At 33.6% G+C, this 16,341-nt stretch overlaps 1 protein-coding gene across 2 annotated transcripts in view; it reads right to left on the minus strand.

Moving 5' to 3' along the window:
* Positions 1-4,062: 4,062 nt before the first annotated feature.
* The window catches only part of LOC117113903 (serine/arginine-rich splicing factor 7-like), a 15,170-nt gene continuing 2,891 nt past the window's right edge, over positions 4,063-16,341 (minus strand). For both annotated transcript variants that reach the window (XM_033257400.1, XM_033257401.1), the window contains exons 2-9: positions 14,768-14,992; positions 14,181-14,345; positions 10,612-10,665; positions 10,006-10,050; positions 8,463-8,486; positions 7,697-8,356; positions 7,492-7,530; positions 4,063-5,603 (exon numbers count right to left, since the gene is read on the minus strand). In XM_033257400.1, coding sequence (XP_033113291.1) covers positions 5,573-5,603; positions 7,492-7,530; positions 7,697-8,356; positions 8,463-8,486; positions 10,006-10,050; positions 10,612-10,665; positions 14,181-14,345; positions 14,768-14,985 — 1,236 coding nt within the window. In that variant the 5' untranslated portion in view covers positions 14,986-14,992 and the 3' untranslated portion in view covers positions 4,063-5,572. The remainder of the gene's footprint in view (positions 5,604-7,491; positions 7,531-7,696; positions 8,357-8,462; positions 8,487-10,005; positions 10,051-10,611; positions 10,666-14,180; positions 14,346-14,767; positions 14,993-16,341) is intronic.

Raw genomic sequence — 16,341 nt, forward strand, 5'->3', positions numbered from 1 at the left:
AGTGACAATTCAAAAAGTTAGTAGTGAGGCGAGACAGCTGTTGTTGGTAGTCTGTAGGGTCCGAACAGATTCGCTTGAGTCTGAGACACTGACTGTACACGATAGACCGTTTAAGAGTGATAGGATGGTACGGTAGCTGTAAAAGTCAAGGTATTGATGATTGTCTGTAGGTTTGTAATATATGGATGTAGATATGTTGCCTCCGTTTCTGCCAACTAATACATCTAGAAATGGAATGGACTCATTAGAATATTCAACAGTGAACTTAATACTATGATGATAATTATTGATGATAGATATAAAATCTATAAGCTTATCTTTACCATGTTCCCAAATAAAAAATATGTCATCAATATAATGAGAAGGTTTAAATACTAGGCTAGACAGTAAATCATTTTCTAATTCTGCCATAAAGACATTCGCATAGCATGGGGCCATTTTGGTTCCCATTGCTGTACCTGTTGTTTGGAGGTAGTAAGAGCCATTAAAGCTAAAATAATTGTGTTTAAGAATAAAATCAATTATTTTGCAAATGTCCTTAGCTGGTAATTCTGAATGGTAGTCCGTGAGAAATTTTTCGCAAGCAGTTACTCCTTCGTTATGAGGTATATTGGTGTAAAGAGAGCACACGTCCATAGTTACGAGCAACGCATCATCATCTAGGTGGGATATTCAATTTGTTGAGAAAGTGCGTAGTGTCCTCGGTGTAACTAGGTATATTATGAAGTAAAGGGTTCAGAATAGAGTCAATAAAGCCTGATAATGCTTCTGTGAGTGTTCCAATACCTGAAATTATAGGTCTGCCTGGAGGTGTGATGTTTAATGACTTAAATGATGTAAATGACAACCGGATCAGATAGATCGTAGGTCGGTGGTTCCGAAGTCGAACTGTTTAACGCATCCTTGATATAATTGACGGGAGCTTGTGAAGTTTGGGTAGACAGTATATTGTGCCTGGTTTTGGTGATTTTGGAACTAGTGGTTGGACTAGATCTTGAGTATTAGTATCAAGCGATTGCAGCATGTCACATAGTTTTTCTCTGTATGTGTCAGTTGGATCGGCCGGTAATGTGGTATATGTTGATACATCGGATAGCTGTCGATTTATTTCATTGATATACATATCAGTATCAAGATATCAGCTTGCTTAATAGTTATGGTGGTATTCTGTCTGAGTTCTTTAATGGCCGTGCGTTCATTTTTCTTAAGGTTGTCATTCGAAATTTGCTTATTAGGTTTTACATCAATAATATTGTTTTGAATGAACATATCCAGGTGCGATTTGGCAGCGTTCACAAAGTTATCTATATAAGTGTTCCTGTTGCTAGGTGGTGTCCAACGTTTCTTGTCATTTTTTGTTGTCTTTCTCCTATTGCAATGTGCATTGCCTTGTTTTTCTGAGTTATTAAGTGGTGCATCTTTGAAATACTCTTTGAGTTGAATTCTCCTTGTAAAGTCATCCAGATCAGAGCAGAGATTAATTGGATCAGGCTTGCGGGTTGGACAATATGATAAGCCCTTCTGTAGGACGGATATTTGGTCTGTCGTTAAGTCGTGATTAGATAAATTAGCAATAATTGTTGGACGGCTGTCATTATCGTTAGCAGTAGTTTTCGGGAAGCAACTAAATAGAGCTGAATTAGGATTGTCACATAGCCCTCGCAGTAGTGGATCTCTTCTAGACAACTTCTTGATTTTTTCACGTTTAGATCTGAAGCATTTGTGGAGCTCTTCATTATATGTAGAGTATAGAAAGTTGTTGATTTGCTTACCATCATTCCTGGATACAAGTTTTGATAGTTGATCAGTGACATTGGCGATGTCCTTATTTATTCTGTGCTGATTATTGTATGCGTCATCAGTTGCGATTTGTTTTTTAGAAGCCTCAAGGATGATCTTGTTGCTTTTACTTGGTCTTGAAGATGTGTTCAACAGTGGGTTCTTGATTAACAGTCCATCTGGTATGAGATCTAATTTTTTACACTGTTTCAAAAATACGATATGTGATCTTGTATGTGCCAATCTACAGTGCAAATGCTCTAGTTGTCGTCTTACGTGCAAGGTTTCGCTTAAAAAATGACTGGAATATAATTCATTGATATTTTTAACATTTGACCTAGTTACTTACAATTATCTAATTACCATGCCTGTTGTTAGTCATATAGTTTTGATTTTGATCACATTTTGTTCAGGAGTTAACATTTCTATTTGGTGCAGAATAATGCAAAATGTCATTTCTGACATTTCACATTGGATATGTGTATTATCCTTATCTCTAAATGTTGATCGTAGTTTTGAGATCATAGAAGTTCTTACTGTAGGTACCCACTTACACTCATGGGTGGAGGGAAACATATGCAGATATTACAGCTCAATGACACAAGCGAAATACACATCGAGGGATTGAAACCCTGGCCGCCGGACACTTTAGGTGCACATTTTTTAATAAAATGATTAGAAACATGTATGTTATGATCAGTTACCTACTTTGTAATGTATCTGGTGGTATTTGAATCTGTTCAACCATGAAGCCTCTGTGGTCTAATGGTTATGACGCTCACTGTCACAGCGCGAGATCACAGGTTCGTGCTGTCAGAGGCATTTTATTACACAATTTCTTTATTCATTTATTTATAGGACTACACTCGTTGAGAGCTATGCTACACGATATTATGCCCTATTTGAACACTGTGATTGCTATTGGATTAATTTAGTGAGAATGTTACTAATATTTAGTCTGTGATATTTTTCGTTGATCTATGTAGTGGCACTCTCATACTAAGTGTTTTACCACTTAGTATGAGTTAAGTGGCGGAGGGGTAAGGCAGTGGCGCTGCTGGCTACAGCCTGAAGCCCGTTTTCCACTAGACCAATTTATTCTCGCGAATAAATTGGTTGCACATTTTTTTCGCTTTGCAAAAAGTAAGAAACAGTTCGAACTTCCAATTTCGCTGAAGCGAAAACCCCGATGTAGGCCTAAATGTGAATGCCATGCATGCATGTGAACCGACGCTTTAAATTCGCGAGAATAAATTCGCCTAGTGGGAAACCGGCTTTTGACTAGGCGAATCAAAGTGTCAGTTCGCTTCCCAAGTTTTGATTGGTTACGCATTTTTTTGCTTCCCAAAAACTCCCATAGAAATGTGAACACGCATGCGCTTACAGCCCGTTTTTTACTTTTAAACTTATTCGTGCGAGTCGAAAGCATCAGCTCATGTGCATGCGATTTTACATTTCTATCAGAGTTTTCGCTTCAGCAAAATTGGTACTTCGTACTGTTTCTACTTTTTTGCAAAAAAAAAGTATGCAACTAATCAAAGTTCTTTATAGAACCCATTACATCTTTTGGAAGAGCAAGGGGTTACTCCATGTTTATGTTATATCAAGTCATAGCCTTATGGTTGAAAGTACTTGCTAGTTTTCATATAAATGTTGTGGAATATATACCCGATACCATTTGACTCATTATTTAATGTATGTCAGTGCCGGATTAACCATTAGGCAAATAAGGCACAAGCCTTGTGGGCCAGGTGAAAATGATGGGCCATCAAAATATTACTGCAATATTATTTACACTCTATTTTACATTCTACTGTTTTTGGGCCATTTCCAAAATGTGCCTTGAGGCCAGACGATGCTTAATCTGGCACTGATGTATGTGTGTGTGTGTGTGTGTGTGTGTGTATATATATATATATATATACTGTATATACTACTTCTAACTCATAGGGTGAAAAATCCTTTGTCTACATTTTGCCTTAAAGTCGTTAAAATTTCCCCTTAGCGGCAGTATTTTCGCCTTAAGGTATTATTTCTAACCCTCTCCATTGTTAAGGTTTCCCCTATGGTAGTATATAGTCGTGTATATATATATATATGTATATACTCTGTATATATATATATATATATACTCATATATATATATATATATATATATATATGTATAAAATACAGTGGCTGAAAAGTACTTTACCACAGGTATGTTTAAGCAGACATTCATGCAGTCAGACCCCAGCAACCACTACAGAAGTACTGTACTGAAGTAAAACTCTGCACTGCAAATTAACTTTCACCTGACGATTTATTATCCTTTGTATGTGAATAAAATCCAGAAAAACAATTAACAAGAACAAGCGCATACTCTGTACAAGTGAAAATAACCCACTTAATTCAATATTTGCTGAAATTTAAAATTTATGCTAACATCAATGAATATAGCATGTACAGTACTACAGAATATAAACATTAAAGTTCTATAGTTTATGTGTAAATGTATATGCATTAGAACTGTAATACATGCAGCATATATAACTAATTAATCCAACAATCACTAAATAGTTAATGTAGACAATTCAAGATTTAAATGCAAAAAAATATATTTTATGATTGCAAGGCAAAATTGATTGAATAATGACTGTCTTTTTACAATGTTGTGACCTACAAGGTAAATGTAGAAATATTATTGAACTCAAGTTAGGGCATTAAACGATGACATGTAATATTATGCATCTATGAAATCTTATGTTCTCAATGGTGATGGAATTAGAACCGCATACTGTACCTACACATGTGTATACATAATTATGTCATGCATAAACACTTTATTGCTGCCAAACAATCAATTAGTAAAAATCAATACTTTATTAGATTAAAACATTGTTTCCACAGGATATTATATGTTCTTAACGTGGATGTTTAAAGCAACGGACCATTCAATAGTATCACTGAACAAACAACCAATAGGCAATGCCAGTAATATGTGTGCATGTCCCACTGAAGAATAAGTTCACAACATTGTTTTAGCTTAGTTTTATGGGACTGTTGCCACATTATTCAAGGGTCAGGCTTAGCAGAAATTTCAATTATGGGTAACAATAATTTTCAAAAGGGAAAATAAATTATTCTGATGTAATTTTTACTCTAGTCAACACATGGTCTATTTAAATTTTTAGTCGACAGAAACACAATTTTACCAATTAACAGAACTAAGCATGGCCTGCCTGGCTTGTCGTGTTCTAATTTTATTTAGGATGTTGTGCTAGTTCATGTTGGATCATGAACAAGTTAAAACCTGCACTCTGTTTGACACAATACATAGTAATAATTCAACCAAAATGGTAATACCATTTGACTAGGGTTAAGTTGGTTAAAAAACAATCAAATTCAAGTTTCAAAATTATCAGTGTCCTATTGTCTCACTATATAAAAAAAAAAGTTTACAAGACAAAAAAAAATCTTAATTATCTAAAGTCAAAATTTGTTTACACTCTTAATTACTAAAACATCTAAAAAGTATATCAATTGAAAAACTGATTAAACATTAAAGAAAACACTTACCATACATGATCTGACATTAATGCACAAGTTAACATCACTTTCAATAAGACTAATGCTAACAAGAATGCATATTACCACAAGGAAACAATTTCAGTGCATCTGTCAACGTTTTCACTTTCTGTAGAATTATAATTTTTATACAAGTACAGTATGTGTCTGGATATCATATGCAATTCAACCCACCAATTTCATCCCATTATACTATAAAATCTAAAGCCTGTACTGCACTTAACATCTAATCACCATCACTTTCAGATCCTGAGTGACTGCAAAAAACAAAAATTAAAAATTATTTTTTTTTTTTAAAATTTATTTATTTATTTATTTTTTTAAATTTTCTTTTTTAATTTTTTTTTTATTTATTTATTTTTTTTTTAGGGGTCAATATGAGACAAGTTTTACTTCTAGTTTTGATCCCTGTGATGGTTTAATTTCGCTTTTTTAATTTTAAGAATATAATTGTTCATATGTATGTTTTTCTTTCTTATGACCATTACGAAATAAATGTTACTGAATTTGAAAAAAACTTAAATACTGCTGCTGCTGAAATTGTAAAATACTAATTTTCCTCGTTTGTAAATTTGGATTGCTCTTTTTTATCTTTTAAAATATGTAAAACTTGTAATACAATTAAGCTCCTTTTTATATTCATATCTATATTTTAAAATACATTTAATAATGTTTCTATATAATAATTTTAATAAATAATTATGCTTGTTCTATTTTTTTTATCTATTTTTAAAATTTCATATTTAAGCTATCTTCCGTAATGTACCTTTTTGACCTTTTTTGAATGTACTTGTCCTTGTTTTACTTTTGAATGTATTTAATTGTTTTGACTGATTTTGTAATTTCCAATCTTTATATTATTTTATGATTGCAATAAAGATGAATTAAAAAAAAATAAAAAATACTGTGTGATGTTTTCCCCACAACTAAATTCACATGTGGTTCTTAGACATGACATGGTTTTTATATTCTGTAGCAACATCACTTGCTACCTAAAACACAGGACTAAACCAGCTCCTTTTTGGAACTTTGTTTATCAAAGTCAGTGAAAGGCTAATTCATCCATTAAAATAAATCAACTTTAAATTTATCACCCAATATTTGACATAAGTCCCCCCCCCACCTAAATTTTCAAGCAAATGTTTTGATTCTTGCAGTCCACTCCTAAATTTCTGATACTGTACTTAAATGGAAAGAGGTTGGTCTCCAATAAAAATTATACAGTAAATAAATCAAGAGTTAAAATGCACTGAAATAATTTATGCAGCTAAACTAATAAGGATGTTCATGTGAGGATTTGAGCATATGACGTAAATAATGCAGTTGGATAATCAGGCTAATTTATGCCATCTAAATTGTTTAGTGGCAATGAAGGGTGTGTTTCTACTGATAAACACAAAATAATTGATGTTTAATGAATGCCCAGACAACCTGCCCGCATTGCAGCTGCGGAAATTACGTCTCCGTTTGGTTTATACAACACGTTTTCCAAACTGTATAGTTTCTTTCTCACCGAGACAATATATTTCATGTGAATTTCGGTTATGATGAAGATGATACAGTGTGCGGCGAGAAAGCGAATGCTTTCGGCTGTGCTTATTGGCACAACGAACAAGCGAACTAACGAGGACAACAGTAGGCCCAGAAGAGCGGAGAGGCCTAGGTCGAATATCCCCAACAAATTTATTACAAAACGAGTAATTTCGTCGCTTCACATGTCTGTTGACATTTTAGCTTGTAGGCCTAGGGCATGAAAAAATGGACTAATTATTTTGAAAGTTGCACATGATACCATCTAACTTTGAGCTGGAGGTCACATTTCACCTGATAATCGCTTTTTGTGTAGCAGCTAAAAAGTGCACAGCCAAAATCGGTTATTTGCTGTCCAAACACGCTATCCATTGCATGTTTTTAATTGATTTTTTTTAATCGCTCTTTTATGAAGAGTCCCGTTTCTACTGGATTTTTAATCGATTTTTTCTTTCCAGTAGAAACAGGCACTAAGTGTCATTTGTGGGGTAGGCTTACATCAACATCAGTAAGGTAAAATTGGTCTTAGCAAGAGAGATGATAGTGGTAGCAGAAGGGGGTGGAAGGTATAGAAGAAATCAATTTGCAATCTAATAAAGATATTGTCATATTTACCTTTGACCTCTTGAACTTCCATCACTCCTCGAATCTGACCTGGAAAACATTCAAAAACAAATATTATTCCTACAAACTATTTCACAAAATTTTGCACATATAAAAATTACAGTACAGAATTTTGCAAGTTTTTAGCTTGAAGATAAGACATTTCACACTGAATAAATCGAATCCAATTTACATTACATTTAATCATTGAGCTTACCTTTCCCGTTTGGGTGCCGGTGACGCACTGGGGCTTCTTGATTGTTGCCTTGAAGGACTGCTGCTGGAGTATGGCTTGGAGGGGCTTTTTGATTGTGATCTTGAAGGGCTGCCTGACATTTTCTCTATACTTTTGGAGCGAGACCTCCTGGGTGAGCCGCCATTAACGGAATGTGGTGATTTTGACCTTGAGCGACCCTTTACCTCATTTCTTGGGGATGATCGATCTTTACTTCTTGATCGGGAACGAGCCTTTTCTTCGCTTCTAGGACCTGATCGATCCCTACCTTTGCTTCCAGAACGAGAGCGGTTTCTACTTTCCCTGTTTGATCCAGAGCGATCCCTTCTTTTCCCTTTAGAACTTGAGTGGTCCCTCTCCTTACTTCGGGAACGCTCCCTTTCTTTGCTTGCTGATCTGAATCTTTCTCTTTCTTTACTCTTTGATCGGGAATGATCTCTTTGTTTGCTTTTTGATCGGGAACGGTCTCTCCCACTCTGGGAATGGGTGCGTCTTCTTTCCTTGCTCCTAGACCTACGCTTTTCCTTTGATTTTGAGCGTGATCTTTCTTTTCGGTCTTTGCTCCTAGATCTGTCTTTTCTAGGGCTTCTAGACCGGGCACGTTTAGGACTTCTTGATCTATTTCGTCTTGGTGAGCGAGACCTGAGTGAGAATAACAAAATCTTTGTTATTACAAACCAAGGAAGAGGATCTTGTAAATACATTCTGCATTAATTTGCTCATTATTGAATTTTTGAAATAAACGTACCTTCTATGACCCCTTGTATAAGACCTGAAAATCAGTAATTAAAACATCAAATTAATTACAATATCAAGAGATTCATTAATATAATTAATATATTATAATTTCATATAATTATTATCCATAATCATTACTATTTAAATCAGTACACCATAATTACGCGAACTTCACTGGTTGCCAGTCCAGCAGAAAATTGTGGTCGTGTAGGTCTTAGGTCCACTACAACTTGTAGTTTCCGTTACAAATAGAGTTTTTGGTGAGAGTACTTTTTCTGGGATTGGTCCAAAACTATGGAATAAAAGTCTTCCCAATGAGATCCGCCGGGACCTAGTGTGCAACCTTTTAAAAAACTTTTAAAAACATATCTTTTCCCTAGAGTGTAGTTTTTATAATGGTTTTTATCTATACTTGACCGACTCTTGTTTTATTGTTGCTATTCTTAGCGCTAACTAGTTTTTTGCAGGAAATTTGATTGAATATTTAATTTCTACTTGCCATTTCTATTTATTTATTTTTTATTTTACTTCCTTTTATCTTGGTAAAAATGTGTTAATGTACAGCGCTTTAATCTTTTTTGTAAAGGCGCTATATAAATGCTTTTTAATAACAATAAAAGTTATTAGTAATAATACTAATCAAGCGCCTCAAGGTTGACATGATACGCTATAAAAATCCAGAATTATTATAATATTGACAGCAACAATAACATCAGCAACTACAAAAGTAATAACACTAAGAATTAATAACACTAAGAATTAATAATGCAAGAATATATTTCTTCTATAATTGACATGGGTAAAAATATAACAAGAAACATTAAAACAAAGAATATCAAAGTATTGTATACCTCAAGCGTCATGCAGGTGACAAGTGAGAAAGCTAGTACTTTGGTTCAATATATGCCGTAAGAAACAATAGAGATGTTTTTTTGAAAAACAAACATCGCATTACAAGTACCGGCAATATGACTGATTTAGTGCTAAAATATTAACTTAAATATACAAAAATTAATAGACAATCAGCGAACCACAACTAGTGGTCATAAAATTTAGTTGGTATATTATATAGTGTGATCAGAAAATGTTAAGGTTATTAAAATAACCTTAACCGTAATAATACGGGAAAAAAATGGCTTGGAAAATCTGTATGAGACAGAGATTGTTCAATGGGCTCCTACTTCACCATAAGTGTACAGTAGAGTTTGCCTATAGGATCTGTCCCACTAACATTATGTAGAACGAAGACTAGCAATGCCTATATAACCACAGATAGGTGATTAGGCCTAACTCTTCTTGAAACACCTAAATATTTGTGGCCAGTATCTTCTGGAGTATTAGCTAATCATTCTGAGAATGTTCCCAGGTTATTCAAAACATTATTCAACATCAATAACCCTGCCATACAGCAAAAATTCTCTGAAGAAGACATGCATCTTCCCCTTCTGAGCATCACTGGTTGTGATCATTTTAATATTGTTTCAAATATACGTCATATGACTTAGGTCTAATTAATACAACAAATATTAAGTACAGACAATCTATTTTCTTACCTATGCGGGGAACGGCTTCGACTTCTTTTACTGTGCCGTCTTTGTCTACAAAAAAGTAGTAGTATCTTGGTACATTATCTAGTGTGTTAGAATAACTGATAGCATCAATGTACCTTATTTTTTTTTAAAGATTGTCAAAGGATTTGTTTTCTTATTTAGTAAATGGTTTTGCCAAACACATCCAGATAAAATAAAAATAAAATGTTATTGGTGAATGTAAACAGTGTAGTAATGGGATGGTTAAATGCTTTAAATTTATATTATTACGTAGAAATATACATATATTGTATATATTTGTAATATTTTATTACGTTTTGATTCAACCTGTTAGTGGTGGTTTTTATCACTGTTTGTTTCGAACTGAATAAAATAAAATAAAAACATATCTTATTTTTGGAGATTTCAAGGTAGCATCATTGGCAAGTGGTGGGTTTGCTAAACAAGGTATAAAAATTCTCACCTAAAGAAGTTTTATGGTCATCATCAGGAATTCAATTCTAGCTATAATTTTTTTTTTTACTATTTGGATACACACTGGAAATAACAATCTATAATTGCAGTAGTAATATATTGTAATCAATTTTAATATCATTGTATTCAACTTACCCTGGGCTTCGGCTCCGTGATCGTCTTCTGGGAGATCTTGACCGGGAACGAGAACTGTAAATAACAAATAAACACATCACATGATAACAAACTTTTTATTAAGTATTAAACCTATACCTTTTTTTTACACTCCTTTGCTTCAATTTTCCTAGGGAAATTGTGATATAGAGACGGAAAACTAATGCTAAAATAGTAAGAGATTGTGTTATCACATAGAAAGCAGGTTTTAATGGTTTTACATGTTTTTATTATGTGCTCTCTACAGCCTGTTGGAATTCAATCTACAGTACGAACCTTTAGAATTGACTAAAAAAAAATTATTGAACATTACAAAAAACAAATCTATTTAATTTGTAATATAGATTCCTATTCAAAAAAAGGCAGCAAACATTACCCCTTCATGCATTTGGTGCGTGTAACTGCAACAAAATATTAAACCAATTACAATTCTATCAGAATACATACTTTTATTTATTCTGTTTTTAATCACAACACGCATTTCTTTGGGGTTTTTACTTACCACCCAATAAATACCCATTTTTTTTCAGTATTATTTACTGTCACTGGAGAAAATAGCAACCAACCATCTCTGGGTTCCACCAATCCACATTGCGCTTGGAGGTCACAGGTGATTGCACATGCTCTCTACCACCATTAACAACCACTAACAAAACCTAGTTGGTCACCATCTTGTCACAGAAGATTTCTACACCATTTATGACCTCAGTTTAACCCACAACAGGACAAGACCACACTGTCCACCAATCACACAGCCTGACGATGGTGTACAGAAATATATCAAAATCACATGACGTATTTAGGGAAAGTTGCTAGGGGAAAATTCAGAACTCTTTAAGAACAATGCCATTGACATTTTTAGTGTCCATTGTCCATTGCTTCCCTTTTCTGTAGCGAAAGATTTTTAAGGGTAAATTGTTTCTTCATTACAGATTTATAAACCTCATGCAATGTAAATTGAACATATTCTTTTTAAGCGAAAATTGTAATTGAAATTCAAATCTTAAAAACAGCTGCTCTCTCCTATTCTGTATATTTTCTTCTCTTTATGTATATTCTTCCTCAAAGCTAAAAACATTTTTCACCTGTAGTTTAGATCCAATAAAAAAAACTACCAGCAAGGTACCTAGAATTATATTATTGATACATATGTATCATAAAAAAAATGTAAAAAAATTTTTAAAAATAAATAATAATAATCAGCTGAATACAATAAAAAAAAAACCCTAAAAGATACAGAGGCAGTTTAAAATTTACACATTTTCAAGTATTTTATTACAGTGTACATCATTTTAGACTGAAGTGTTTTAATTTTTTGGTACACCAATTATATAAAGTATATATATTTGTTTAAAATTTCTAATTAAGTTGAATTGGTCTTTTGCACAGAAACCTAAAAAGATCAAGTCAACTGTACACTATGAAAAAATAGTGATTGACTTATAATAAGAATTAGGAAGATCGAAAGGTCCACTGATTAATCTCAGATAAGAAAGTATAATACATACTTCAAGTATAGAAATACACGCCATCGTGTTGGGATTCAATATTTCGACATTAATTATGTCATCATTAGGAATGATGACATAATTAATGTTGAAATATTGAATCCCAACACTACGGCATGTATTTCTATACTTGGAGTATTTATTATACTTTCTTAATTAGGAAGTTGAAACTAGCTATGCACACATCAATAATTGCAATATGATTATCCTATTTTTAAAATACCATTTTTAACTAATTAAATGTGCGAGTGCATTTTTTAATATTAATTACTGAGGGAAATTGATTTTGATTTGAGATTACTGTAAATAAATTTTCATAATAATTTTGAAATCATTAAATAACTTCAGAATGCTAAAATCTATCAGACTTATTTATTACAGTAGCAGCCTGAATTTGGGGTATACCGACAACCTGAGTAATTCCCAGAGATTTCAACACAGCGTAACCTAACAAAAAAATGTGGTTTGGTTAAAAATGCAACGTCTACCTTTATTAAATATTCTAAATATGGAATAAACAATAACAGAACAAAAGTAAATTTATTTTTAATTACCAAAATCCAAACTAATATTTGAAGAAGTCAATGAGGAAAGTAGAATGTAATGAGTCCCACAAGATAGGCACACATCAAAGATATAGCCACCTAAATATAATATTATTATTTTCATGAGGCTTGCCATCCCAAAACCAGCATTACTGTCGCTAATTGTTAAACCGAGTAATTAGCATATGAATGTGCCAGTATTGTATACCTTAGTACAGAGAAGCTGTACAGTCATTTTTCTACTCATAACTTTGGCAATACAGTAACATCTCCCAATTACGTACCCCTCCGTCCGAACAGAGTTCGTGAATAAGAAAATTTGTAATTTAGAGAGTAATTCATAACATCTCTGTGTGGTGAGGGTAGGCCTAGGCATATGCTACAAGTTACAGGGCTAGGTAGGCCTAAGCCTTGCCATGGGAGCAAAATTTTGTCACAAAATATGACTTGGATTTTACTGCTTTCTGCAACAAAATAATTCTTTACAGAAGCCAAAATCACTGTTAAGTATTTAGTTGAATGAGTATTATTCTCTTCATAAATATTGCGAATCCATGCAAATAGTGAATCCCATGAACAAAAAGTGACATTTACTATGGGTTTACTGTTACTACAGTATGCCCGAACAAATATGCACAGCTAAAATGTAATACAGTTGAACTTGCCTAAGTCGAATCCAAAATGTCATTTAAAAATTGTTCGAAAATTTGACATACAGATTGTAAATTAACGGAAAACACAACAATTTGGCATGTAAAATAAGTTTGACCCAGAAATTAATGGAGTTAAGCAGAGTCGACTTAGGCAAGTTCAACTGTATATCTGAAAAGGATTGATTTTTCTTGCTTTAAACTTAGTTTTATGTCAGTTTATTGGCTTTCTTAGTTGATGTAACACTTTATATTATTTTTGAAGACTTTTAAATACAACTTTTAAGTGTTTATTGCAGTTAAAGTGATCATTCGTAATGATGTCATCGCCACAAATTGTGTTCATAAAATCTTGAGTTCGTAAATGGGAAGTCTTAATTAGTAAGCAAATGCTAGTAAATGACCCATCATTTTAAATCTTATAATGTGAAGAATAAGAAAATATTAAAAAGTCAATTTTAATTTTTTGGTAACTGATGCTGGTTTAGGGATGGCAAGCCTCATATATTAACATGTTAATAGCTTTCAGTTAATATATTTCTCACCAATTAGCGGAGAATTATCATGTACCAATTTCTGGCAACAAATTTAAAGTTTTTTGTAGTGAAATTCCTGTAAACAAACAGTATTTTTACTGTAAACTGAGACTTATTGAAACTTGTGTGGTCATTTTCTTGATTTCTAGGAGGTGGTAAAAAAGCTATACAAAATACATATTAGAGCAAACAAACCTTAAAAAACATATATCTACAGTGAGTAAGTAGCCAGGTATACTTTGTGTTACAATTAATCTACAAAAAAAAACCCCACTTATATATTGTGCTAATAAAAGACTGCTTTCGACAAACCTGCTGTATCGTCGGTAGCCCCGGGTGAACATGTAACAATCACGAGCAAAGTGGCCACGGTCACCACACTGGTAGCATCTCATACTTGGGTCATAACCACGTCTAAATCTTCCACGAGTACGAGGTCTGGCCAGTGAGCAAGAAATACGATTACCACGTACGGTTCTAAAATTAGGAAATAAACATTTGAGAGCATTTATTATATAAAGTCAAATTGAAATCATTTAATAAAATAATAATAATAATGAAACAGCATTTCATAGCACCTATGCACAGAATTAGAAAAGAGCTTTGGTTAATTGAACAGAAAGAATTTATTGTTGGACAATTTGGAATCAATTAATCGTAGAGGGAGACTTTCTGAGTTAAGGAGCAAAAAAATGCACTCACTGTGCAAATACATTATGCTTAACTCATAGAACAAGAGAAGATTGTGTTTGTGATAGGGAAAAACAAGTAGAGTAGACTGGGCAGAAATATGTTTTTTGATATGTAAACAGAGATACATAAGACTACAATGTTCTTTCAAAATTTTGACTTTTAAAAATAAATGTATGAATACACTGTGTGCTTATCTTTTGTTTTACCTGCCATTCATTTCCTTAATCGCATCCTCTGCATCACGTTTCTTATCAAAGACAACAAATGCAAAACATGGAGGATTTCGGGCAACCCAAACCTCACTGATATGCCCAAATCTGTCAAAAGCTTTTTCTAGCTCTCTGCTAGACACATCCAGACCCAAGTCCCCAACATATACTCTAGCTCCATCCTCCTCATCTTCACTGTCACTGTAACGCCCCATGCTAAACCTGAAATATTAAAAAGATGAATCAATCTAGGTGAGAGAGCGTATTATATTTTAATTTGCAGCCCTCCTTGTTTACAAAGACACCACACCGACACCGAATATCTTCTTAATGTTCTAACCCATTGGAGAAGATATTCACCCTCAGCAACATATTGTACTTGTAGCCACAGTCCATCAGTGGCGTATCCACAAAAAGCTTGCTCCCCCAGGCGCCCCCCTCCCCCAATTCGAAAACTTCGAAGCAAAAAAAATTAGGCTAGGCTAGGCTTATGCTGCCACGGTTAATGTGTATTTGGGAATCTAAGAAGCAATATTTTTCAGTGGGTGTGGCCACCGAAAATAAATTCAACGCCCCCTCATATTTTGGTCGCTCCCCCCCACAAGGCCCCCCATTTTAATACTGCTAGATACGCTACTGCAGTCGATGGATTGCCAGCCCATGAATTTCACATCGGCAATCGCCGACCATATTGCCGAGCCAGAATTGCTACAGGACGGCAATTTTTTGCCGACCTAGGCCTAGATTTCTTTGCTTCAAAGGTTGGTCAGGCATTCGACTTCAATTCATGTGATTTCTTTAAAGAAATTTCAGGATGAAAATAACCTTGTTGTAGAGCACTGTACATACAACAATCTTTAGACAATTATCACAGCTCCCTTTGGTCTCTGAGCACTATGTGCTTTGTGTATATCATTAGGCCTACAATCACTGTATCCAGTAGCATTTCGAAAACACTCCTAGGCCTACACAATTGAAAAGGTCCAAAAGGCAGTGAATAATGTACATCAATATAAATCTTATTTTTTGCGCAAATTTGAATTGGCTTTTGATGTATCCCAGCAAAATATTTTAGAAGTGGCAAGTTAGCATTCAAATTTATTAAGATCTGCAGTAAACAGGTAAAAAAAAACAAAAAAAACGTACGCTGCGCTATACTAAGGTCGCCCAAATAATATTTACATGGTAAAACAGTCCTGGCTGACTGGACTTAGTTAGAGCAGCGCGCAATCAGAAGAAAGAATACAGTACCATAGTTGATCGTGGGAATCAATATCTTGCATCGGAATGTGACGGGAGATTTTAAACACCAATAAGAAAACAATCAAATAACATTCATTCACACTATATAAATGATATCAATACATACCGTATATTTTATTTGTCTTTCATTTTATCATAAATTATTCAATTTTAAAACCAGAGCCTTGCAGGCGTCAGCATTCCTATGCATGATACATGACTTAAAAAGTATATATACAAATGTATATATATATATATATATATATACGTATATATATATACACACGTATATATATATACACGTGTATATATATATATATATATACATA

This window comes from Anneissia japonica, unplaced genomic scaffold (genome assembly GCF_011630105.1).
Source record: "Anneissia japonica isolate Jap-2015-1 unplaced genomic scaffold, ASM1163010v1 scaffold1417_len1240632_cov203, whole genome shotgun sequence".
Taxonomy (NCBI): domain Eukaryota; kingdom Metazoa; phylum Echinodermata; class Crinoidea; order Comatulida; family Comatulidae; genus Anneissia; species Anneissia japonica.